The sequence below is a fragment of the Haliotis asinina genome, chromosome 3 (assembly GCF_037392515.1).
Source record: "Haliotis asinina isolate JCU_RB_2024 chromosome 3, JCU_Hal_asi_v2, whole genome shotgun sequence".
NCBI classification, from domain to species: domain Eukaryota; kingdom Metazoa; phylum Mollusca; class Gastropoda; order Lepetellida; family Haliotidae; genus Haliotis; species Haliotis asinina.
The window spans coordinates 6896749-6924635 of NC_090282.1; the positions used below are offsets into that span (position 1 = coordinate 6896749).

Consider the following 27887-nt stretch of genomic DNA (forward strand, 5'->3'; position numbering starts at 1 on the left):
GCAATCATGGGCCTGCCTTCACAAGTCATTAAGGTAACCTTAGTGCAATGTTAAAGAAAGGGAGTTAATGTTAACCTTAGTTATTTTAGCTTCGTGAAAGGAGTCTCTGGAGTATACTGTTGTGATCCCCTCTAATAGAGGCTTAAAATCTGAATCCTATGTGATATTCCAGCAAGATACTTCAAGTTTAATGAAGTGTTTCGTGTTTCACACAATCAGAATTTGATTGTTCACTAATCTGATAACCGTGAGAATACTCAACACAGATGGAAACAAAAATCACAGCAAACTGTGCTGTATGGGTGTATGTTGTTTCCAGGGATATCACAGCTGTTTGTAAACCACACAATCCTGAACACCAATGGCTCATACAGTGAACAGTCTTCAAACACAGAACCAACACATCAGTACATGTATAGTGACATTTTATTTCATAGTGAAGATGGAATCTCCTTAAGTCAAGAGCAAAATAAACCAAATAAAAAACAAATACGTCAGTTGATAAGCCTGAGATTTACATTACATGTGATCACAAGGACAGATGAAAGTATTTGGTCCAATAGACAGCTATTGGTCTCTGTGTTAATTCCATGAGATGTGCTGGGCCTATAAGCTACCAGCAAAATGAAGACCCACATCAGAATCCCAATCATTGTCCTATGGTGAAGTGGCAAGTACATGCAGTTATTCTTGAAAAGCAGTCAAACGTCCACCTATTCCATTTCCTTTAGAATGTTGAATGTAAAACTCACAGAACTAACTCCTCTAAATATCAATTGTTCAGCAATGAAATAATTGGCAGTTCTGCACACAAAATAATCACATAAAAATTCAAATTTTATAAGGATTTTCAAATAGCGAAATGCGATCAAAAGTACAATTATTTAATCAAGTGGAAACAATTGGTGTCAGCGACCTGCCAATGCCTGGTATTATCATAGTGGTTGCGCAACACTAAAACAGGATACATACGTCATCTGATGTACAATGGTTGGTCACCCTGATTTCACTTCACAATGTTTTGAACAAAATGGCCAGTCTCATTCTTCAGCCTTTGACATATCCTGGCTCAATGAAGTGCTGTTACGGGGTGATTTTCACTAATCACATTTCATTAAGTTTACATGTAAGGCTCAATTTAAAGAAATGAAACCAACATGCATCCAGTGCAACCTTAGGTAGACACCTTGATGCATCAGACAAAACCAGGTTGCACCTGCTGCTCAAGAAAAAATATTGTATAAAACATGATGCTTGAGTTTTGGTAATGACAGTTTAGAACAATGTAACAACTCTGGGACTGGTAAAATTAGTTATTATACTTCCTAAAGTTTCATGAACAGTCATTCAGTCAGTCCTGCAACCACTGCTCACAGTCATCAAAGTCAATCTTCCAAGTCAGCTCCTCCTCATTCTGTTTTCTCGCTGAAGTCTCAAAAATTGACTTGCACCTGCTAAAGGTAAACTAATCACTAGGATGCACTTTGTAATATTGGGTTGCTCAACAGCAAGTTACAAATCATTAAATTGAGCCCTGACATGCATGACTTATTCTGTGGAAACTATACTTTAAGTTTACACGAAGTGTCATTTAGACCCCAACCACCACATAAGTCAACCATCTTCATCAGTCTCCTATGCTACTACTAAATTGGACCACAAACATCACATGTAACTATGACTTCTTGTGTGTTTTTTAATCAGAAAAGAAAAGCAGATAAGTGTCATCTAAAAGTGTTGTCATTTGGAACAAACATACATGAGGATCCCTTGTCCTGAACCGATCATTCCTGATCCTTATCATGTTTTGTTTAGCTGGGAACACAACTGCTGGTTTTCCTTCCACTGATATTCAAAGTCTCAAACCAGTCACTGCAGGGCACTATATTTTGCGTAATTAACACCTACACTCAAGATTTTACTGTGTTTGACTCCATATATTCATTTTGTGGACTCCTTTCATTAAATAAAACAGTCAAAAGATGTTTTGATTTTAGCAATATTCCATCAATATCACACTGGGGACACCACTGGCTTCACACATTGTACCCATGAGGAAAGATCCTGGCTGTAAACATAGATACTGGTGTCCATGCAGATATGAATTACAGTTGTGCACTGACCTGCTGATCTACCATCAAAAGACAATGAAAGAGGGAAAACGTCAACACATCATATTTCCTATATGGTAGGTAGCACAGCAGGTACAGAATATGTCACAGCATTTCTTAAGCTGCACATAGTTACTTCCCCTTACTTCCAATACACTACATGCAAAACATCATGAGATAATTTCACAACAAAGTCATCACCACAGGACATCAAAATATAAGCAAGTAGTATTTTCATTTCTAGATGCCAATCTTAAGCTCGAATAGTCAAACATCACACACATTTTGATGGGATTCTGCAACACCACCACATATAGTACACCTTTTACATGGCATACAAGCAAAGCTCAAGGGATCGACACTGACAGTATTGCATTTTGTGCCACAATGAAGCAATAGCTGATGGTTTTTACTTGCAGACTAAAAAAATCAACAATTCTATGACAGTCTCATGAAACTGATGAAAAAGACATTTGAAAATGCTTTTAATGACAACAAGATAATAACTCGACTTCACTGACCATCATATGGTTCTCGTGCCAAACACATACTGAAACTTGATCATCTTCCAACTTGCTCCCAGTAACTCGACCACCTCAAACATGATATCGAAAGTATGAAAATGTACACATGTCGGGGCTGACAATGAGTCAGTGCAGACAGTGTCCTACATGTGATGAGGCATGGCCATTCTAGGAGGAAGTGAGGAACATCATCATCAAGTTGTGGAAGATGTCACCAGGAAGGGGCCACAGAAACTACCATGTCACATACATCAATCACTGCACACCAGCAATATGGAACCTTGCTACACTTCTAATGAACCAGTCATTTCAGAATAGGTTGAGTTTTTCATAATTGCTCTGAAATTTCATATTCCAGAAAACAACAATGACAGACAGATAGTAAATACATGTACATGTAATTTTCATCAAGGATATTTAAGAAAATATCTTTCTCCACAAACTTCAACCTTTAGAAGGGATACAATATTTAGAATAATACTTTTCCTACATAAGATACACTGCAATATGTAATCCAGTAAACATTCCAGTAACAACTGGTGAGTAAAATATTGTCTTCTCTACTTCTAAATTTCAAATATAAAAATAAACACCGCCTTCTCCATAAAATATGAAACGAATGCTGGCCATTTGCGCCAGGTTGCCCGATGCTGGGGAACAATGTTTTCATAATGACCAGTAGACACACTTTTAAATGCAGAGCAGAGCAGTATTTATATTGTTTCTGTTACCTACTTACATATATAGGAGTATATGGTAATCTATAGTGTATGCAGTACTGCTGCAAGGATGATTGTCTCAGTCTGATCCTTGTTGCATCAATATACAGCTGGACTGCAGTTATGTTTCACTGAATATTTTCCCGTATTTTACATGCTGACATGAACATACATATTTCATGAAAACAAACACAAGGACAGACAAGGTCAATCAGCCTAATGTGAATGCTAACTGTGGACAATCAAGCTACTGTGTATGTTCACCAAGGATAGACTAACAACTGTACGTGGTAAATGAGGACAATCAAGCTGATGTAAATGGTCACCAAGGGCAGACAACCTACTGTCAATGGTAAATGGGGACAATCAAGCTGATGTAAGTGGTGAGTAAGGACAGACAACCTAATGTCAATGGTAAATGAGGAGTAACAAACTGCTGTCAGTGGTCACCAATGACAGACAACCTAATGTCAGTGGAAAATGAGGAGTAAGAAGCTGCTGTCAGTGGTAACCAAGGACAGACAACCTAATGTCAGTGGTAAATGAGGAGTAACAAGCTGCTGTCGATGGTAAATGAGGACAAACAAGCTGCAGTCAATGGTCACCAAGGACAGACAATCAACTGTCAAGTCTAGATAAGGACAATCAAGGAAATGCCAATGGTCACCAAGGACAGACAAGTTACTGTCTTTGATAATTGGAAGGTAATGCTGTAAACATAAAGTGAACTATTTATATAGCAGCTTTACATAACTTAGCTATAAAACAGATTTATGCCATACAAAAAAACACCAATAAAACATTTTGCTACTAACAAAATGTAAACTTAATATTTACTGCCCCAGACCTCTTTCATTATGCATGATTCTGTTATGAAATCAACATGTCAAAAAAAACAGTATGTGCCCCTCTATTAGACCCATTCCACTGAAATGACACAGAAGTTGTTGAGTCAGCAACTTAGGATCCATTCCTCAATCACTGCCCACCCCCCAAAATAATATATAGCCAGTCCTGTGTTTTCTAACCTATTGGCTACTGATTTTGTAATAGGTCAGTTTACTTGAGGGAAAAGGTTTGGCTCTTTCTCTCTTTGATCCAGGTAACAAACTAGTCTCTCCTGAATGCCCCATCCATGCTCACTAATAGTGGAAACAACATACATTTAACTTCTGAAGCAACTAATACCCAATTTCTCCCACTAATTTGTTTTTGTGTCATTTGAGTGTGGAATAACATCCTACTGGTGTCATTTGTGATATTTGTCTATACAGTACAGAATAGATATATGTGACTATGAGATGACTTACACCTAAATATAAGGTGACCTAGATATCAGCCTCTCAATGCAGTGTTTATTGAAGGTGATGAATGAAACAGTATTATCTATACAACACAAATAAAAACAGTGTTTTCAGAAATATCAGCTCTTCACATTGAGTATAAAATATATGAATAAATGACCTATGGTTAAACATAATATGTCAAAAGGGAAACAGTATATGACGGCATTAGATGTCTCTATAGACATTTCTAATACATAGATGTTCCACTAGCAGTGTCTGGTGGTACAGTACAACAAGCACTACAGACACACTATCACACCACCAAAACATGATGTTCAGACACTTAACTTTGGGTTTGCAAACTAACTTACAAGCTGACACATAGTGAAGGCAAAATACACTGTGACCTGACAAATTGAGTCACCATGGTAACTCACACAAACATACTACTGATTTTCATGGAACCATGTATACAATATGAAATTCATACTTGATAAAGAGTGAAGTGTTACTGAAGTAATCAACATTTTGGCAGACAACTTGCACACACCAACATGTTGTAACAGCTACATACTTACACACAATAAATTAATGACATGTTTGGTGAGGTTTGAAAATGTAAACTGTTCGTGAAACACACAGATCAGACATCACAATAGCCTAAGAACAAATAAGTACACACGTCCTTTAAACCAAATCGACAAACTAAACTAGCTGATGCAAGAAAACACATCTAAAATAAATAAAATGGAGGACTATAAAAAATAATCATAAAAAAGAGAGTATATTTCAAGGATACAAACAAAGTAAAGAAGTTGCCCATCAAAATGATATTCGAAAACAGCAAAAGAAGTTGATGTCCTCAGACAGATAAATCAATGACCCAACATTGTTAATCTGTTTCAACAGCCATCTGGCATGTCCATCAGCTTCCCTCCAAGTAATCAGCTTTCTACAAATATTCCATGAATTGAAGCACTAGGTTACTTCACCCAAATCCCTGACCAACTGATGCACTGGTCCAAGCTAAATAAGCTCAACCAGTTCATGACAACTGATGTCCACACTTAAGCTGAACCACAAGTTTGTTTTTATGTCCACATGTAAATGAAGCACTTCATGACAGTTCATGCAATGTTCACACGTATACTGAAGCACTTAACGAGAGGTGATGCTGTGCAAGCATTCTAGCTGAACCACTTCATGACAGTTCATGCAATGTTCACACGTATGCTGAAGCACTTAACGAGAGGTGATGCTGTGCAAGCATTCTAGCTGTACCACTTCATGACAGTTCATGCAATGTTCACACGTATACTGAAGCACTTAACGAGAGGTGATGCTGTGCAAGCATTCTAGCTGAACCACTTCATGATAGGTGATAACATGTCCGCACTTCATAAGTTGAACCACTTCATGACAGTTCATGCAATGTTCACACGTATACTGAAGCACTTAACGAGAGGTGATGCTGTGCAAGCATTCTAGCTGAACCACTTCATGATAGGTGATAACATGTCCGCACTTCATAAGTTGAACCACTTCACACCAGATGAGTTGACAGTCACTGACTTGTAAATTACATTCCACAATTTCTTTAGTGGTCTGGAGATGATTACGACTGTAAAAGAATGAGTTACGAGACTGACAACTCCCAGCTGCAACACGTCCACCAAACCAAAGAAACAAGAATGCTTGTGACCCAAGTTAGAGTCTACACTTGCAGTCAAGCTGTTGGTGCACACTTCATATCCAAAATAAGGTTCAGCTGGCAGTTTGTAAATGTCTATGCTGAGTTTGCCCTGGTGCAAGTGATCTACAGGGTAAATCCCACCATAATTTGAGTTGGCAACTGCCCTACAAACAGGACAAATGCATAAAGATTTTCACTGGTACATGTGTTTTCATAGTCTCTTCAATACAAAGCCCATCTGCAGGAAACAATATCAAAGCTGTTCATTCAAAAACCTAATTGTTATTTACACCAAGCCTTCCAAAATGGCAAAAGCACAAAACAACTGGAAGCTTATTTCAAACTGATTCACAGGGACTGGAACATGTGTCTGTTTCTGTTAAGAAAGTTCAACGGGGAGAAGCTGGAAGAGCAGTGTTCACCAGCTGCTACAACACACTTCTCCACTGATGGAGAAGAAGAAGTTGGTGCAGGCCAGTGACTGCAGGCACACAGCACCAGACATGCAATGAATTGCACTGCTAGAACAGATAAGCACAGGCCCTGACATAGAATTTTGAAAGTTTTGTCATGTAAATCCCACATGCAGATGATGTTTAATCACTCTCATCACTGTCATCTAGTAGTGCCAAGTCCACTTCTTTTATGAGTCCATTGCGGACAGCGTGTTCAATGATAGCGAGGTGACAGAAGACATACTGGTCAGGCATCTGGATGCTGTAGCATCGCTGGCTGCGGATGCGTCGTACAGATTCCTGGACATCCACAGTGCCGATATCCTCCAGTCTCCGCAAACAGATATCTATGGTTATGAATGTTCCTGCAACATCATCAGGTCAAACTTTATTAAGTACATTTGGAAGTGATTCCAGGTAGTTTCATTGGCAAACAAACAAATATTTTATGCAAAACAATGTAAGGTGTAAAAGTTACTGATTTCAGATTATGGAAAGTGCTTATTGCTGTAGATGTACCCAATATATAAGTCACATTTACTCAATGTTACATTTATTATCATTGCCTGAATACATCTGTCATACAAAATAAGTAGACAACAAACCTGTTCTGCCAATGCCAGCACTGCAGTGAACAACCATTGGTGGGCCTCGAGGATGTCCCTGCCACCCTCCACCCATGAATTTTGTTGCTTCCTCCTGACATTGTCTTGCATGGAAGAGAAAGTCTAAGAAAGTTGTTGCTGGGGGAACACCATAGTCAGGCCAGCTGGTGAATTGTAGATGAGTTATCTCCCTTGACTCTCCAGTCTGAAAATACAAGACAGAATCATTTTCTGTCTCTTGTTGTCTGTGAGCAAAATAAGTGGGCAGGATAATATTTATCCAAGTAGGCTGGAATGTAAAGACTTTATGCATGAGTAACTGGTTGGGTTCAAATCTGCTCTTAACTGCATTCCTCACAACAATGCAGCTTAATATGGGAAGATGACCTAGAGCTGCGTAGGTCTATGTAGGACACAACATTGAAGAAACCCACATGCACTGGTATTGTACTCATAAGGGCTTGAACACATAATCATAGGCTTCTGGTATATCAAAGGGATATAACTCTGTACAGAAACTCTTAAACCTAATGCTACTAAGCCGCTCTTGCCCTACAGGATTTTATGAGCTGTGTTGAGATGCTAAATACATTGCCCTAATACATCAAGCAATCAACACATGATTAACACCTATTATGGTGTATTGAGCAAGTTAAAAGCTTTCTTTACAGTGAAAAATATTAGTATGAAAATCTGATATAACCTTTCATCATAAAACAAATCCTCATGATGTGTGGCATCTACAACTATACAAGGGCCATGACATGATATAATGTCTGCAGGAAGTCAACCTTTGGAAGCCAACCAATCAGGATGCATGATATGATGCAGAAATAGGCTCATGAGACATATAGATTTTATACCTAGAAAGAAGAATGGTACGTACCTTAGTGTTATGCAATAGAAGCTTAGTTTCAGTGTAGTCTTTGAGTGTATTGATACCATTGTTGTAGACAATAAACTCCTCAAACTGTTCATCTGTCTGCTCCTCATTGGGCCAGTACTGGCCACATTTCATCCTCTGACGCTCAATAGTCCTGAAACAACAGTTTCAGTCATACACTCACCACCAGAACAGCAAGGCTCAATAACAGCTTAAACATAGAACATGTGAGTGATTGAGTGAGTGAGTGAGTGAGTGAGTGAGTGAGTGAGTGTAGTTTTTTTTAGCATTCTGCAATATTCTAGCTATATGGCTGCATTCTGTAAATAATCGAGTCTGTACTAGACCGTCCATTGATCAATAGCATGAGCATAGATCTACACAACTGGGATAGGTCAGATAGTCTGGCCACCTGATCCCATTACTTGCCTCATACAACAAGCAGGGGTTACTGAAGATCAATTCTGACCCATATCTTCACTGGTTTGGTGCATACAGGAACTCAGTGAATACATTCTACACATACTCAAATGACCTTATTGTGAAGCACCATTATAACCTTTATTATTTGGGGGAAGCAAAAGTGATGGTTCTTCATTTGACAAATGCAGCAAATTCATGAGAATTGGAGATTCTGTAGACATCCCAGAAAAGGTGCAGAATCACTGTGCTTATATTGTGACAAGTAAGCCATGGAGGAAATCTCATGATTTTGGACAGGATTAATTAAAACACAATCAGTAATTGTACCTCCATAGTTCTGCTAATATTCAACATTAAGTTAATTTGGAAAAAGGAAAGCTAATCATGATTCTGGTACAGGATGTTTTGAAATGTTTATCTAGTTGATATTTCCAATAATGTATCGACGATCCTTTTCTGTTTTCGAATATTTTGCAGTGGTCATCAACAATTTACAATGACTTTTGTAGTGATATAATTTATTTCTTTATATGAAAGAAAAGATTGGCAAATAATATATGTCTCAAATACTGTCAGCTGTTTTTCTGATTCTGACTTTGGTTCAGTTGAGTAGGATCTTAAACTGAAAGAGCAAGTATCACTCTAACCACTGTATTTTGGGAGGGTAGAGTATTCCCAATTACTCATCATGGCACCATGGCATCTGTCATGTACATTACAATGACAGCGTCTTGCATACAGACAGAAACAGAAACCTTCTTTCCAGGGAACATTTACTGTTAATATGTGAAACCAAAATAATGAGTGTCTTTTACCTTGTTGTCATGACGATCACCTGACACTGGTAATTCCACACCATTGACCAAAAGTCCACAAAGGTTTTGGGTAAAGGACCTGAAAAACAAAGAGAATACAAGTAATTGTTATGTTTAAATGTACTGACAAACTGAAATTCAAATTTTGTGTGCGTGTGTATGTGCATGTTCATGACATGTGTAATGTGTGTGTCAAACACATATGTATCAATAACTCAAAAAGTAAATATAAGTGATGAAACTATTTCCATCATCTCAAGAAATCTCTTGGTTAAGTTTACATTCAGCATAATCGCAGAATCAAGGATGCTCAGGGGGTTGTGAGCCAAGCGTTTCTTGAACTCACCCTGTGTACTGATGTAAGCATTTTTCTGCATGTAACCATCGACGAAGTTGGCATTGATGTAGTCGGAGGAGGGGTCCGAATCCATGACAGGCAGGACAACACGGCTATGGTCGAAACACAGCACATCTGTGTAACGATTCTTTGGCAGATTAAAGCGAGCTCTGGAACAAGAGTTGTCACTGTTGTACTCTCGGAATGATCAACATACATTACAAAAAGTTATGCAACAAACAAGAACACCTTGATACTAAAAACCATCAAGTATGTGTTTACAGTTGATGTTCTATGCTGCACCTAGCAGGCTGTAAACATTGACTCAAAGACCAGACAAACAAGTGACTGACACTACAGGCAAGTATCTGTGCCATCACCGTATAGTGCAAGTATCTGTGCCATCACCGTATAGTGCAAGCATCTGTGCCATCAAGGTATAGTGCAAGAATCCGTGCCATCAGGGTATAGTACAATATCTGTGCCATCACAGTATAGTGCAAGTATCTGTGCCATCACGGTATAGTGCAAGTATCTGTGCCATCACAATATAGTGCCAGTATCTGTGCCATCACGGTATAGTGTAAGTATCTGTGCCATCACGGTATAGTGCAAGTATCTGTGCCATCAGGGTATAGTGCAAGTATCTGTGCCATCAGGGTATAGTGCAAGTATCTGTGCCATCAGGGTATAGTGCAAGTATCTGTGCCATCAAGGTATAGTGCAAGAATCCGTGCCAGCAGGGTATAGTACAAGTATCTGTGCCATCACAGTATAGTGCAAGTATCTGTGCCATCAGGGTATAATGCAAGTATCTGTGCCATCAGGGTTTAGTGTAAGTATCTGTGCCATCACAGTAAAGTGACACCTGATCAACCAAGTCACCTGGACTGACCACATGACCTATTTAGCCCCCTCCTACACCCACACAGGTCACTGAGGACCAAGCCCAGATTCCCTACATGATGATAGGTCCATGCTCCCACTAACAATACAAGGGGAAAGGAGTCGCATGCTATTATCAAAGAATACACTCAGTCTTATATTTCACTCAAACAATACCGTAAACCTGAACATTTTGAATGAGAGTGTGTGTCAGGTTTTAATGTGGAAGTGTAAGTACAATACACTTTAAACTTTTATTCAGTTTTCACTGTCATAAAATCTGAAGAACACTAGTTGCAGTCATATATCACTTCCAGATACCTAAGGCAAGTCAGACAGATTTAAATCCTGGATCTGTATGCTGAACAAAACCAGTTACTGATCATGAATATTTGGGGGGCATTTTTTTTCACAGGGAAGACTGACTAAATATTCTCACAATGACAAATTTCCAAACGAACCCTGATCTCTTGTTCAGTACATATGCACGATATATGTATCAAGATGAAAGACATCAGTGTTCAAATCTAAATTTCATTTGAAAATGAAGAACTACTGATAATATTCTTCTTGTAACAAACTAATGATTGCAGGGGCCAAAAGACCAACGAAATACAAAAGAGAAAAGATTGACAACCACTGGATATCTTTTGATCTATTTGAAACAAACACCAGTCACAAGCTACTCACTTTGATGCATTGAATGTTCCCGTGGGTGCCTCCATTTTGATTCTGGCATACTCTGCAAATAATCCCTTCCTCCGCAGTGACTTGACATGCTCCACCAACTGCTTCAGGTTCATACCACCCTGATCTGGCATGTGGATAGAGTCATCCAGGATGTTTGACCCAGACGATGGAGGTCGCCGCTTAATTGGCAAATCAGATACCTGCTGATGATTGGGTGAATTATCCACTGTGCTGGAGTCAGAAATTCTCTTCCTGGAATCAGCATTACTTCTACCATCTGAGGTCCTGCGTTTCTTACCGGACATCAGAATAGAATCAGATTCTTTTTCTATCAACACATCCTTGTTCCCATCTTGAACATCTTCCCGCTCCTTCTCACGATCCTCATGGTTGTGTTTCTCATTCACCGTCTCCTTGGAGGTCTCTGAGTCCATATCACTGAAGTGTAGATCCATATCACTGGAGAGACTGCGGGTAACCGAGCTCCGAGATTCACCGTCTCCTGTGGAGCTGTACGAGCGTTTCCTGCTTATGAAGTAGGAGTCCATGTCTACTGTTTCACTGGTGGCGATCTTATAACACAACTGTAGCCAAGCCTTGTGGCTTGTGGGAATGCTTCCCCCTAGATGTACCGGGATAGAATCTCGGGGTATATACTGGGACAGCTGGGACAAGCTCACGGTGTAAACCTGAAACATAGTACCAGTGTCACCATCCATCCTGGGAGAGAAAGATCATTACACAATGTCCAACTTGACTGAATACTTACTGTTCCCTGTTGAACGACCTTGATATTCATCATATCCAGCCACACTTTAGAACACTTCATGTTGAAGTGAGCTTTGTTCTTATACCACTGTTAGCAGTATTCCAGCAATATTTTGGCTGGGAACACCAGAAAAGGGCTTCACACACTGTACCCAAGTGCAGATGTTCTGCACAAAGAGTGGACACTTTTACCACCAGGCTACACCACCACCCCGCATCATGCTGGGACCAATGAATAGTTTCCATACCGTACTAACAATACAATATAACACAGGGGGCTGCATATATATCAGGCAAGTCAGACATTGTATGTCCTTATTGACACTTTGTTTGTTCTTTTAAACAACTACAGGAATGGAATGTCATCCAAAACAATTATGTACTCGATATATGGACTTAAAGGAATATATTCTAATAATTCTTTGTTATCCCCAACAAAGTGGTTCAGTAAACAGTAACTTTCAAACTGTGACACACACTTACCCTATCACGTAACTTTTCTCTGACGAACAGTCTGAGGATCTTGAATGGAGCCTTGAACCACAGGGGTGCTGTGACAATGAGGACTTTCTTTAATCTGGCTGGATAACCACCCTGAAAACATCAAAGGACCAACAGTCATAACACTGACTTCCAGCCTCAGTTCCAACACAAACATATGTTATATCTGCAAGTAAAGATGCAGAGTGACTCATATCTTGCCAGGATTTGACAACATCAATAACTTGTTTGACCTTTGGAATGCATTGCTGGGAATGATGGCGTTAAGAAATTATTAAATGACAGATTTCAGTAATATTCCAGCGATTAAAGCAAGCGGTCTACTTATTCAGAGAACAAGGACACAATCAACCAATGCCATTAAAAGCACATTTGACTTCCATTTCTGCAGAACAAAGATCTAAAAGCATGCAACTGCACCATAACACTGTACAAAGCTCCTAACTGATTCACAGTTTCAAGTCTTATCAGGTTACTGACAAATTAATTCTACAGCTAGATTTACCCCTTGAAGTAAGATCTCTCCAAATAAAAATCTGACCGGTGCCCTTGTTAGAGAGATGCCTTAAATTTCCCAGTCTAACTGCTGACAATGCATATGCAACCCCCCACCACAGTCTGCATGTAAGATATTCAATGGCTTTAAAACATTTCAGCAGTAGCCCTTTCTTATATGTTGTGCTCATTACCTTCAATAGGTTGAGAATCTTGATGCTTAGCTCATAGTCAAAGTTAGCATACTTTGAGTCTGTCATGTCGTAGACAAACACCAGGCCATTGCGCTGAGTCTCCAGGCTGATAAAACAGAAGCACCATTAGTATATCAGGCAAAGGGATCATGAGAACACCAAGACAATACATCACCTGACATCAGTTGTGACCTGATACCAGTATTTTAACTGTTTATGTACATGAAGACAGTCAGGCTAGGCCAAGGGCTACACTAACCCCGTTCCACTAAGGATTTCAAATGACAGCTATAACTGATGCAGAATCAGGAATGAGGTCTAATATGTTTATTTGATTCAGTAAAGCTGCTGAGAATCAATCTCAGAAGCAACTAATGGGGTCGGGTAGTCAGGCTCATTGGCTTGGTTGACATGTCATCAGTTCCCAATCATGCAGATTGATACGCATGATGCTGATCACTGGAATGTCTGGTTTAGGGTCGCTTATTTACAGACTGCCACCATAAAGCTGAAACACTGCTGAGTGGCGTAAAACTAAACACACTCACTGACTGGACAACAGGGTCCTACCTGTGTAGAGCAGCATCTAGCTGGTAGATCAGACCTTTAAGGACAATCTGGTGAGTTGTCTTAGGGGGGTGATGGTTCCGAGCTGTGAACAACGCGAGTGCGGCTCCACTGTTGTCTCGACCATTCTGCACATACATAATAACATGTCCAATAGGACCATGGTTTTCACAGGAAAACATGTTGGTAAGAGAATATGAAACACAGGATAATAATAAACATATTGTGTTGGAAAATAAGAGGTATATAACAAAATTATAATATTATAAAATTATACCTGAGATTTTCCATCACTATACATTTATTTCAATTCTATCATAACTGAATTATTCAGATCTAAAACAAATACATATTGTGCTGGAAAATCAGAGGTGTATAACGTGATCATACACCTATGATTGACTTTGATTACCCAAACACAAGCCAGTATTTACTGAAGTCGTGGTAGAGTGTGACACACAGGATAATGTGACAAACTTAATGCTACAATAAACATATGTCATGCATTAGATAATGCAACAAACATTATAATGTAACGTGGGATAATGTGACACAGCATAATGTGGTGTACAGGATAATGTGATATGGCACAATGTGGTGCACAGGATAAATGTGACACAGGATGAAATAACAGTGAGGATAACATGACACACAGGATAACAAGCACTGTCACACAAGATACCATGGAAGAGCACATACCCACATACTTATAGCATTTGAAATGGCACTGACTCAACTGTTAGTAAAGTTCATATTAAAAATGTTATCCTGTATTCCTGTTACCATAATGCTGGCAGATATACCCAAAGTTACGGAGACCAGAGATATTTACCACTTTGGGGAAGCGCAGAAGCTATTTGCTGACAAACCAATCATCATCGAAGGATAACACTACGATTCAAACAAACAAGTGGTATATCATCATCACAAAAGAATGATAAAAGCAAGACGTCGTCTTCTACAAGGAACAAGTTTAACAAACAAACTGACTACACCTGGGTCAATAAATTGTTGGGACTTGACAACTGGGCAGGAAGTTAAATGTGTCTTCCACTATTGTTGCACGCAATGATCACATTAATAAAATGCTAAAAATAAATATATTCACCTGATTTAAACGTGAAAAGGCAATAACCAGGTGTGCTTTCAAACAATTCATTTCCCATTTACACATTATTTCATTGTAAGAGTTGCTCCACTTGCCCATGCAAAAACATTTTTAGTATATACACTTCAAATGTAAAGAAAGCATTGATTACCAATCTAATCTAAAGGCATGTGATATTATTATGTATCATTAGGAAATATATACTTCTCCTGTTTATATCACTCTCTTCCCACAGAGATTACTTGTCATATCTTCCCATGTTCCTCAGAAGATATGACAAGTACTCTATGGTAAGTGAATGGTTTACAGCTTCTAATAATGAAAGTGTTTGATACAGTTGCATTAAGAGGCCATTAAACTGGTATATCTCAAGTGGAAGATCCCACACTTAGAAGACATCAAGTGGAACATCCCACCCCCAGCAAACATCATTAGGAACATCCCAACACCAGTAAACATCAAAGGGACATCCCACACCTCGTAAACATTAAGTGAAACATCTCATCCCAGTAAACATCAAGTGGAACATCTAACCTCCAGTAAACATCAAGTGGAACATCTAACCTCCAGTAGACATCAAGTGAAAGATACCACCAACAATAAACATGAAGTGGAATCCCAACCCCTGTAAACATCTAGTTGGAGCATTCCAACTCCAGTAAACATCTAGTGGAACATCCCAACCCCTGTAAACATCAAGAGGAAGAGCCCAACCCAGTCAACATCACGTGGAACATCCTAAAACCAGTAAACATCAATTGGAACATCCCAACCCAATAAACATCACATGGAACATAACAACACAGTAAAACTCCCTACCCCAGTAAACATCTAGTGGAATGTTCCAACCCCATTAAACATCTCATGGAACATCCCACCCCCCGTAAACATCAAGTGAAACGTCCCACCCAACCTGCACTTCAAACAGTTCCATCACTACACTAGATGGAACCTTCCTACTACAAGTAAACATTAAAGTCACAATGTCAAACATTTTGACAATATGTTTGCTTATGTTATGCATCTTGGGACATATGAACTCACTTTAGCTTCCCGTTGATACAATAAACCACATATTATACCTTACAACATACCTGAAATCAAGAATTGAAACTTGAAATAATGTTACCTTTAAGTGAAGACAAAATGACATCACATGGTGAAAGAGACCAAACATCTCTGACAGGGCACATAACCACTCTAAACAGCCTCCAGCACATCAAAACACCAATCATAGTATAGAGAAACAGTGTGCACTCACCAAGATAGTAAATTTTTCAGTAGCTATTTCTCTCTGCAAGTACTTATCACTTGGGTCAATATTCAGCAGGTCTTCTCTTTCTCTTACACCCTGGAAAAAGCAAACCATAAATTACTTCCTAATCACAGTGACTTAAAATCACCAATCAAGTCATTAACATACTTACTAATCTTACCATGAACTAGTCTAGAGGAAAACACTGTGTATTGCTACCCATGCTACTTTAGGAACAGTCCTAAATGACAAATATACATCTGCTCATTACATGATGCTGTGACATTCAACTATGAAGCATTAACCCTATTATCATGGTGATCCAAACGAAGGAAGCCTGCCTGATTCTCCTGAAAGTAAACAAGGAAGCACTAGAGTAACACTGGGTCAGGATCGAGGCAACAAGGAAATATCCCAGCCCCCTCCTCCCTGCTGGCTGAAACTGCCCAACATCCTGTTATACTAACCTCATGAGAGATGAATAAGTCAATGGCCCTTTTCAGGTCAAACTTTCTGGCCATAAGAAACTTGACTCCATCATTCCAAGTGACCTGCCCCAGCTGCTTAAAGACCCTTTGTCTGTTCACCTCATCCAGGAAGTGCTGCACAACCTGCATAAAAAACCAAGCATGTCACTCCACAAAAACACCACATGCATATCATACAGAGCTGAAACATATCACACACGGAATACTTAAGTGCTAATGTCACCCTGTATTTACAGAATATATCTTCTCACCATTTTTGCTATCTTGCATTACATATAGTTATTATATGCTACATTACATATAGTGGTGAAATTTATACAATGTTGATGACCACTTATTTATGCAATGTTGTCGACCACATACTTATATAACATTGTTAAACACATATTTATGCAAATAGATGTCTACATTATTAATGCAATGTTGTCGAGTATTTACGTAATGTTGTTAAAGCACTTATTTACATAATGGTGTTGACCACATATTAATGCAATGGTGTTGACTACATATTTACATATTGTTGTTCATCATATATCTATGTGTTGTTAATACCACTGATCCCAGGTACATTTCTGAAGGAATAAAACTGATTTGACCTTTGCTACGAGTCAATGAGCAATATTCCACAAGTACTCATGTTTCTCCTCATGAAATTCTGACTAAGGACAAGCTAGACTAAGTTAAGGAAGGAAACACCAAAGGAACACAATATGTACGTAATAAACAGTGTTACACCAGGAACACACTATGTAGGTAGTTTGATAAGTGTTACCCCAGGAACACACTATGTCGGTAGTCAGCAGTGTTATCCAGTTACACACTATGTACGAGGGTTGGCTGAAAAGTTCTCAGCCTGAGTGATTTTTCCCCACCAGGTAGAGACAGGTGTTTGCCACCAATGAAGACAATCATTTAGTGAATCATAGACACAAGAACTACAAACGTACTAATAGTTTTATCTCAACTACAGCTCTTTTGGTAAACCTACCCTCTGAAATCATCATAAATGGACAAAACTGAATACAGGGCAGTCATCAAGTACTTGCAAAAGAAAGGGATGTCCCCAACACAGATACATGCTGACATGGTCTCCACTCTAGGGGATGATGCTCCTTCGTTTTCCACAGTAAAGAAGTGGGCTGCAAAATTTAAGCCTGGCAGACAAAGCCTTGATGATGACCCACGCTCAGGAAGGCCTTCAACAGCAACCACTCCAGAAAACATCACGCGAGTGCTCGATATGTTGATGGATGATCGACGATTGACTACTCGACATATTGCTAGTGTAGTGGGCATCTCTCATGAGAGGGTTGAGCATATTATCACCAACGAATTAGGAATGACTAAAGTTTCTGCAAGATGGGTGCCAAAGCTCTTGACAGCAGAACAGAAACGTGTCAGGTTCCAGACGTCCCTTGACAATTTGCGTCGTTTTGAAGCAGATCCCGATGATTTTGTGGCACGTTTTGTAACCATAGATGAGACCTGGATACATCACTTTCAACCAGAAACAAAACTACAGTCAAAACAGTGGAGGCATCCTGATTCACCAGCTCCGAAGAAAGCCAAGTCTGTTCCTTCAGCTGGAAAGGTGATGGCATCAGTCTTTTGGGATTCCAGGGGTATTCTGCTCATTGATTATCTTGAAAAAGGTCAAACTATCAACGGCTGATCTACTGAACCAGTTGCGAGAAGCAATCAAAGCCAAACGACGAGGGATGATCGCTAAAGGTGTCCTCTTCCACCAAGACAATGCGCCTGTTCACAAATCGGTGGTGGCCATGTCAACAATCCGCGATTGTGGCTTTGAACTCATTGACCATCCTCCTTATTCACTTGATTTGGCTCCTTCTAACTTCCACCTGTTCCCCAAAATGAAAAAGGAACTCGCCGTTCGCCATTTTGCAAGTAATGATGACGTCATTTCCGCTGTGACTGATTTTTTTAAGGGTAGCTGAAGAAGATTTCTTCCTGACCGGGATTCAGGCCTTGCAGCATCACTGGCAAAAGTGTGTGAACTTGGAAGGGGACTATGTAGAAAAATAAATTACAAACGTGGACTTTGTAACTTTTTTTCACAGTGAGGCTTAGAACTTTTCAGCCAACCCTCGTAGACAGTCAGCAGGGTTATCCAGCAACACACTCTGTAGATAGTCAGCAGTGTTATCCAGCAACACACTCTGTAGATAGTCAGCAGTGTTATCCAGCAACACACTGTGTAGATAGTCAGCAGGGTTATCCAGCAACACACTGTGTAGATAGTCAGCAGGGTTATCCAGCAACACACTGTGTAGATAGTCAGCAGGGTTATCCAGCAACACACTGTGTAGATAGTCAGCAGGGTTATCCAGCAACACACTGTGTAGATAGTCAGCAGTGTTATCCAGCAACACACTGTGTAGATAGTCAGCAGTGTTATCCAGCAACACACTGTGTAGATAGTCAGCAGGGTTATCCAGCAACACACTGTAAAGGTAGTGTGATCAGGGTTATCCAGCAACACACTGTTTGGATACTGAGCAGTGTTATCCAGCAACACACTGTGTAGATAGTCAGCAGTGTTATCCAGCAACACACTCTGTAGATAGTCAGCAGGGTTATCCAGCAACACACTGTGTAGATAGTCAGCAGGGTTATCCAGCAACACACTGTGTAGATAGTCAGCAGGGTTATCCAGCAACACACTGTGTAGATAGTCAGCAGGGTTATCCAGCAACACACTGTGTAGATACTCAGCAGCATTATCCAGCAACACACTCTGTAGATAGTCAGCAGTGTTACCCCAGGAACAAACTGTGTAGATAGTCAGCAGTGTTACCCCAGGAACAAACTGTGTAGATAGTCAGCAGTGTTACCCCAGGAACAAACTGTGTAGATAGTCAGCAGTGTTACCCCAGGAACAAACTGTGTAGATAGTCAGCAGTGTTACCCCAGGAACAAACTGTGTAGATAGTCAGCAGTGTTACCCCAGGAACACACTATGTAGATAGTCAGCAGTGTTACCCCAGGAACAAACTGTGTAGATAGTCAGCAGTGTTACCCCAGGAACAAACTGTGTAGATAGTCAGCAGTGTTACCCCAGGAACAAACTGTGTAGATAGTCAGCAGTGTTACCCCAGGAACACACTGTGTAGATAGTCAGCAGTGTTACCCCAGGAACACACTATGTAGATAGTCAGCAGTGTTACCCCAGGAACAAACTGTGTAGATAGTCAGCAGTGTTACCCCAGGAACACACTATGTAGATAGTCAGCAGTGTTACCCCAGGAACACACTATGTAGATAGTCAGCAGTGTTACCCCAGGAACACACTATGTAGATAGTCAGTAGAGTTACCCCAGGAACAAACTGTGTAGATAGTCAGCAGTGTTACCCCAGGAACAAACTGTGTAGATAGTCAGCAGTGTTACCCCAGGAACAAACTGTGTAGATAGTCAGCAGTGTTACCCCAGGAACAAACTGTGTAGATAGTCAGCAGTGTTACCCCAGGAACAAACTGTGTAGATAGTCAGCAGTGTTACCCCAGGAACACACTATGTAGATAGTCAGCAGTGTTACCCCAGGAACAAACTGTGTAGATAGTCAGCAGTGTTACCCCAGGAACAAACTGTGTAGATAGTCAGCAGTGTTACCCCAGGAACAAACTGTGTAGATAGTCAGCAGTGTTACCCCAGGAACACACTGTGTAGATAGTCAGCAGTGTTACCCCAGGAACACACTATGTAGATAGTCAGCAGTGTTACCCCAGGAACAAACTGTGTAGATAGTCAGCAGTGTTACCCCAGGAACACACTATGTAGATAGTCAGCAGTGTTACCCCAGGAACACACTATGTAGATAGTCAGCAGTGTTACCCCAGGAACACACTATGTAGATAGTCAGTAGAGTTACCCCAGGAACAAACTGTGTAGATAGTCAGCAGTGTTACCCCAGGAACACACTATGTAGATAGTCAGCAGTGTTACCCCAGGAACAAACTGTGTAGATAGTCAGCAGTGTTACCCCATCAACACACTATATAGGTAGTTACCAGTGTTACCCCATCAATACACGATGTAGGTAGTCAGCAGTGTTACCCCAGGATACACTATGTAAGCAATCAGAAGTGTTACCCCAGGAACACACTATGTAGGTAGTTTGATAAGTGTTACCCCAGGACACACTATGTTGGTAGTCAGCAGGATTATCCAACAACACACTGTGAAAGTAGTGTCATCAATGTTACCCCAAGAACACACTGTGTAGGTAGTCAGCAGTGTTACCCCAGGAACACACTATGTAGGTAGTCATAAAATTGTTGACACAATTTCTTATTTGTGTCAATAAACATATGCAAGAGATAAAATGTTTCTGTACTTCACTTATCGTTTCACTAAACCTCAAATTTGATCATTTTTGTCATAAACTAAGCCATCCCGAGTTATCTCCCTTTATGACTTTTCTGGGACCTATCAAAGCAAAACATTTTGCTTCTCATTCTGCCGAATGTTGAACGTTGCTGTTAACGATAAGCTAAATTAAAAGATCTTACGGGTAATAAATTCGTCACACAGTGTTTTGAAAGGGTCTACGGGACTGTACAACCCTTGTAAATTCTGGATAGCCTTCATCTGCGCCTCAGGAAATACAGAGTTTACAAGGGTCTTACAGTCCCGTACACCTTATCAAAACACAGTGTAACTAATAGTGTTACCCAAGGAACACGCTATGTAGGTAGTCTGATCATTGATACCCCATGGACACGCTCTGTCATCAGTGTTATCCAAAGGGCTTAATTTAAGAATGACTCTTCCTTGAAATGCTGATAGGACTCCCCACCACAACACAGAGATAGTTTCTCACACATGTAAGTCATTGTGTTTTACTCTTTACATCAGCATGCACACAACTGGTACATCTACACTTGACCACAGTCCAAACATGAGTCATTCAGTCGAATAAACAAAGGAAGTGAAACCAATCCTGTTGATAATAATGGTTACTTAGGCCATATAGAAACTAAAACAGAGTTGGGTATGAACCATATTTTTCTGAGCCTGAAACAGGAGGGATCCTAATGAATCACTATACAATGCACTCACCTAAACAACATCAACTCAGGTATGTGGCAGACTGCTAGATGTGGGACATAGTTCAGTTCCATCCTATTGTAGAAAGCACTCCGGTATGCCAACAAATGTTATCAGTTTGGTAGAACTTCAGATTTTGTTCAATTATAAATATTACAACTAGAATCCTTAAACAGACTGTAATGAGAGTACAGGAAGTGTTACATGCAATTATTTTTCAAACTGACATTCTTTTATCAGGCCACAACAAGAAAACATTTGTTTCAGAGGTGAGGTGAAATGAGGCTCAATGCTGTGCTGAAGGTTATTTAATATGGGTAATTATGACTGGACACTTACACTATTACTAGTGCCATCATTCTGGCTTTATAGTCCCTATATTGATACAAGCTGAGTTTGAATACGGAACCTCACAGAGTCCTGGATCACATTGCCACAGGCGCCACAGAATGAAGCATTCAAGCAGTCTACGATTTTACATGTTTTGTGCACAGCACGCATTAATTCCTGTTTGGCCTTGGACAGAGACATTTCTCCAGGGTCATTGTTTGAAATATCCCCAACTCCATGCAGTTAATTTTGTTAAAACTATGAAACAGCAATATTTTGGCAAGAAAAATAAAACTTAATGCTTAAAAGACTCATATTGTTTATGTGATGATGCTACACCATCATTGAGATGACCATTTGTCTTGCTGTGTTTTTCTCTGTTATTTGCACTGTGGGTAATACGACAGCTGCAGGCCGTCATCCAAAGGGTATTCATCACTGAGGTCCTGTGTAGTAACTTCCTGACACTGTATCTGGAGCTTCCTGTATCTCCTCAACAACAGATACACCTAGGCTGTGTCTTTGTGGGTCATGAGACTCAAGTGTAAAATTATGCTTGCTACAGCTTGTCACAATATATGTTGACATACTGTTGGTGGTAACTTGGCTGTGGTCCTCGACTATCGAAAATTCATACTTTCTCAGGGGAAAGATGAACAGTGGCAAGGAAGTCAAGGCTCTGATTTGCTTCTTTGTCTTGCAATTGCACTTCATATCCTGATACATTTGACACTCATGACATACACTTATATGGTTTTCATTTCGTCGTCAAATTCAGGCAGTAAGACACAACCAGATCACACAACACAACAAGCATGGCGTGGCCCAGAAACAGAAAATTAGTGTAGCCTTAATATGATTTCTACTCTATTGCGAAATACCAAATCATGAAACACGGAAATTTATTTCTATATTTCCTGTTCAATTAAGCTACTGGAAAATATAAGGAAGCAACACTGGCAGCTGAATCATCCAGATATAATGTTGATCATGTTGATGGTAGATGTTGTGTTCCAGCACAAGACATGCACATGCTGTGCAGCAATAATAGCAACATATACACAACTGTAACCTATATTCATGGATTACCTTGATTCGTTGATCACAGTAATTACCATGCTATCTCGTAAAGTAAGTCTTGTATGATATCATAAAACACTACTTTTGAAGTACACACAATGCCTCATCTCGCTGACAAAAATGTTCCGAATCTCTGCCATTACACATAAGTACACTAAATGTGATTGTCCACCACTTAGATAAACAGCCTAAGATCACTAATCCCACTAATAACAAAATTGTATTTATATTAATTGTCATGTCAACAGGATACTGTTACCAAAAAACCATTTCACATGTCGTCGTCTTCTTTCTCAGGTGTGACGTGTCAATACTTACAGCAATGGGATGTCAAACATAGTGGCATATTGTAACCGCTTATATAACCCACAAAACAAGGTGACACCACATTTAGTGTGCACATAAATGGGTGATGATTGGAAATTGCTTTGGTAAACAAACATTTCATTCACAGGTGGAATATTAGGCAGTTTCAAAATGTTGATTCAATAAATAAAATACTCAGTGAGTATGAAAAATGAAATCAACACTTTCAAATATGGTTTTCTGAGAATTTCCAATGCATTTATGAATCAAGGTTATGAGAGTGTAGATATGTTCTAGCTTTTCCCCCTTTGCATGCCCTGATCACTAGGCCTGACATCAACTATGTAACTAAATTACACCACCCATTTTATGCTACTATAATATTTGGTGAGAAGTCCCTCAATTTGTCACAAAGTGCACTACACAAAATTATATAGTTGAGTGAGCATAAAAGCAAATGCTGTTACCCATTATGATAATGGACTAGTCGAACTGATAGTCATGTAGTGAGGCAAATTGAAAGAATCAGATGAAATTTATTGTGTGGCATAAGTGTATCTTTTTTACTTATTTACACAATAAAGCATATATTTTAATGAGCTGCAGAGCACTAAAACTACACTAAGCACAGAGAGGTAGAAAGTCACTGACAAAAGTCTTTTAAAAGAACAATTACACCGGCTTATGCTTTATTCAATAGAAAGAGTAAATCACACAAACTCAGTACTTGTACAAATCAGTATATATTACAATAGATAAATTGAAAGGAATGTGTCCTCATTATTAAAAGTAAATGCTCTTGTGCTAGTCACTTGATTCTTAAGAACAGGGAATATTTAATTAGGGAGTGGTGATGAGAGTTAGGGCTTCTTAAGACTGATTGGACCGATCTATTATTTATGTAAGGGAGATCCTTCTCCACTCTCACTCTTGGGTCTGACAAATGGGATGTAGCCATTGTTGAGATCGCCATCTTATTCAGGAAATGATATCCATGATATCCAATTGTTGATGTCCCTTGTGTATCCTACACATCTCACGAAAAGGATCCCTATGCACAGTAACAGGAACTCTAGTCAGACAACATACAGACTAGCATCCTTTTGAGAAAACTGTAGTGAATTACATTGTCTGTTAATAGTTAGTCTAAGTAAACTTATCCTCAGTACTTTTCGTTACACTCCTCTACTGAGTCTAACAAAACCTTATGGGAGGCCGCATCAGGTAACCTTTGAGAGAGACCAATCAGAACACAGCTTACCAAATCACCAAAGGGGATATTCACACATACCTTTTGAACTTTTTATCTCTAAAAGGTTCATACCCGAAAGATTCCAAACGCTATTTAGCGTATTCTCGCTTCCGGGTGATGCACACAGCATATGTTACAACGGTGGGCATACAGTCGCTGAAAATAGTGTTTTTGGCAATACTCAAGGATGTCATCTTGCTAATATTAGCTAATGGTAACCATGTCAACAGAAACCCCAAAGTGTATACTGCAGGTGAAATAACTGTGTTATATGGGATTTTTGTTTGTGGAGAGATCTGTGTCAGTGACCTGAATATTTTGAAAGTCCCTCCGATCCGATAGTAGCCATTGTCTGATTGGGCAAAACTATTTAACCGTCTCATGTTTGATTGGACAGTCATAGGTCGCTCAAAGGTTATCTGACGCGACCTTCTGCTAGGCTTTGTTAGACTCAGTGGTGGAGTGTAATGAAATACACTGAGACTTAAGTTTACTTAGACTGTGTTAATAGCATGGGTAATATTTATTACACCGACATATTTTGTCCTTGATCCCTGCTTTTGATACTGTGGCACAAACCAGAGATTCCTGGAATGTAATACCATAAGTTAATAGCAGCAGACAAAATGGACCTAATCACTCTTCAGAAGTCTACTTTCACTTTAATGAATGAGTAGTTCAACCTTAAATGACATTTACTGGTCCAAAAAGTTTAAAGATAAAAGTTAAAAGACCACAATCAGAGTAGCCTTATCTCCTGATTAAGATTTAAATCTTTTTCCTTTAAAGTCTGTATTGTTTAGATAGTCAAACTAGTTGAACACTTAGCTACTAAATCCACAATTTCATCTGGACTATGTAAATGTTGTCAAGAGAAACCTCAATAATTGTTGGTGCTTATGCTGTTAAATAATTTTGGCCTGACAAACAAAATAAATAGATATTTTGCTAGTTATATATTTCTTTTGTAAAAAGTCAGAATCTCCCATCTGTATAATTTTTATAATTGTTTCTAATTACATCAATATTTCAATCATTGTGAGACATTATCACTTGCTGCACATTAATCTAATGATATGAAACGATATCCTGCTGTCAAGGGTTTGTGATGCATTTTTATCCTTAATACCATTTAAAGTGTATATTCTACTAACCTTTAGTGAAAAAGGATATTTTCATTTTTCCTACAAAAATAGTGTTGATGACATTGTATCAGTGAAACTGTTGCCACTCTCCACATCAGGGGATTTTGTATGGGTTTTCAGCAATGAGTCATATTTTTCACTCTACCATACAAACAGTGAACAAAACATCAAAACTGAACTCATATACACCAAAACAAAACTCATATACAGCAAAAGAAACTGTCACAATATCCTCTAAAACCGAAACAAACCCCCTGTAACGGGAAACTAATCGTTTGAAATGGAAACAAAACTCACGTATAAGCTACAACAGCGCCCGAGAACAGTCGCCAAGCGCACAAAACGGCAGTCACAGCATCCAAAAAAAGCAACCATGGCATCCCAAAATGGCATGTCAACTAAGGCTGACAGTGACTTCTTTTCACAATTTTTTTTGCCGCTTTTTAAAAAAACATGCCATGTGCTGGGTGAACTTACACAATAGGCCCACGTCACTTCCGGAAAATATGCAAATGACTTCATAGTTTTCACAGGGTTTCTTTGGATGAAGTAGGCTAAGTTTTGATTTATGCAAGATACAATGGCAGTAGGGGTGATAACAGTTTCAAAATGTCCAAGAACTTACTGCAAAGATGAATATGTTAATATTTCTACCACTAGGACATTCATATGAAATGAATCACTATTTTAATTGTGATGAACTGTTGTTGCTTAATTTGCATATGTAAACAGCTGGTGGGGATAAATTATCTACTTATAGTTAATCTCATTAACTTGATTTTACACACGCTTCAGTGTAATCATCTACATTGTAATTACCCATCATTGACAGTATATATGACAGAGAAACACTTCTCCTCATTTTTGGTAGACAATGTAAAACCATCGGGGGCAGGAAATCCCTTGGGGCTTTCCCCTTGGGATTTCACTCTCCCTTCGGTTCTACATTGTCTACCAAAAACCTCGCAGGCGTGTTTTCTCCTACACATATCAACCTAGGATAATCTATGAATACTTTCTGGGACAATAGAGTGATAAAGTGATCAAAATAATGTCTGACAGAAATAATCAACTTTACACCACGGAGGCATGGTGGGCGAGCTGGTTAAAGCTCAAGGCTGGTGATCCAGCGAGAGTGAGGTGACAGGATCGTTCCCATCAGTGGCCATCGAATTCAGCTCGTTTTAGGATATCCATTAACTACATCACACAATCACATCATTGTTTATATTTCTTTCACCATATAATCACACAGCAACGTAATCATTAATATGTAAAGGTTTCAAGGAAACCTAACCCTAAACCTAACACCTAAAACTAAATCCTAACCACCAGAAATAGTCATAATAAACATAATGCATTTCAAGCAGGAGTAACGGAGTAACCTCAAAGACTTCAAATCATGACAACTGCTAGGCGTTAAAATTGCTCGATAACGATTTATACCTGATTTCAGTATTCCAAACCGCTTGTCGCATATCTACGGACTTAGTGGAATCATTCACTTTGCTATTACATAGTGTCGTGGGCAGTGTAGATATCTAATGGACACAACTGCTTACAATTAAACCTGAATAAAATTAATTCGATGCAAAATTTAGTATGATTATGACAGCTGCCGAGAAATTCGTTTCAACCGAACACTCATTAATTACCCAAACATTATATTCAGTGTAGTCGCCTGTTAAAATTACTAGCGGTGTAAGTCGTATTATCTCTTTGTCAGAAACAAATAATTATCAACACAAATATCGATTAAACAAGAAATAAGCAAACCTTCTCCTCCTCTTGAGAAAGCGATGCGGCCATCTTACACCGGAAATACTCACTCGACATGCATGTAGGAATTTCTGTAAAACTAATTCGCACTTCAAGGAATGACGTCAAACGAAGCTTTGTTGGT

General features: G+C 39.3%; 1 protein-coding gene across 1 annotated transcript; it reads right to left on the reverse strand.

Annotated features, from left to right (window-relative positions):
- Window positions 1-408: 408 nt before the first annotated feature.
- LOC137277380 (tyrosine-protein phosphatase non-receptor type 9-like) lies at window positions 409-27810 on the reverse strand. Its single transcript, XM_067809086.1, has 12 exons — window positions 27761-27810; window positions 16782-16925; window positions 16321-16410; window positions 13955-14079; window positions 13385-13490; window positions 12678-12788; window positions 11427-12115; window positions 9861-10021; window positions 9515-9593; window positions 8280-8430; window positions 7394-7598; window positions 409-7153 (listed from the first exon to the last, which is right to left on the reverse strand). Exons 1-12 carry the CDS (start codon window positions 27791-27793, stop codon window positions 6930-6932), a joined length of 2118 nt encoding a protein of 705 aa, XP_067665187.1. The 5' UTR covers window positions 27794-27810; the 3' UTR covers window positions 409-6929.
- Window positions 27811-27887: the final 77 nt, after the last annotated feature.

Excerpts from the sequence above, each read along its gene's own strand:
- LOC137277380 (XM_067809086.1), bottom strand. The coding sequence starts at position 27,793 with ATGGCCGCATCGCTTTCTCAAGAGGAGGAGAAG. Across the intron at positions 14,080-16,320 it reads CTGAAAAATTTACTATCTTG|AATGGTCGAGACAACAGTGG; the intron begins GTGAGTGCACAC and ends ATGTATGTGCAG. Across the intron at positions 7,599-8,279 it reads TTCTATTGCATAACACTAAG|ACTGGAGAGTCAAGGGAGAT; the intron begins GTACGTACCATT and ends TTGTATTTTCAG.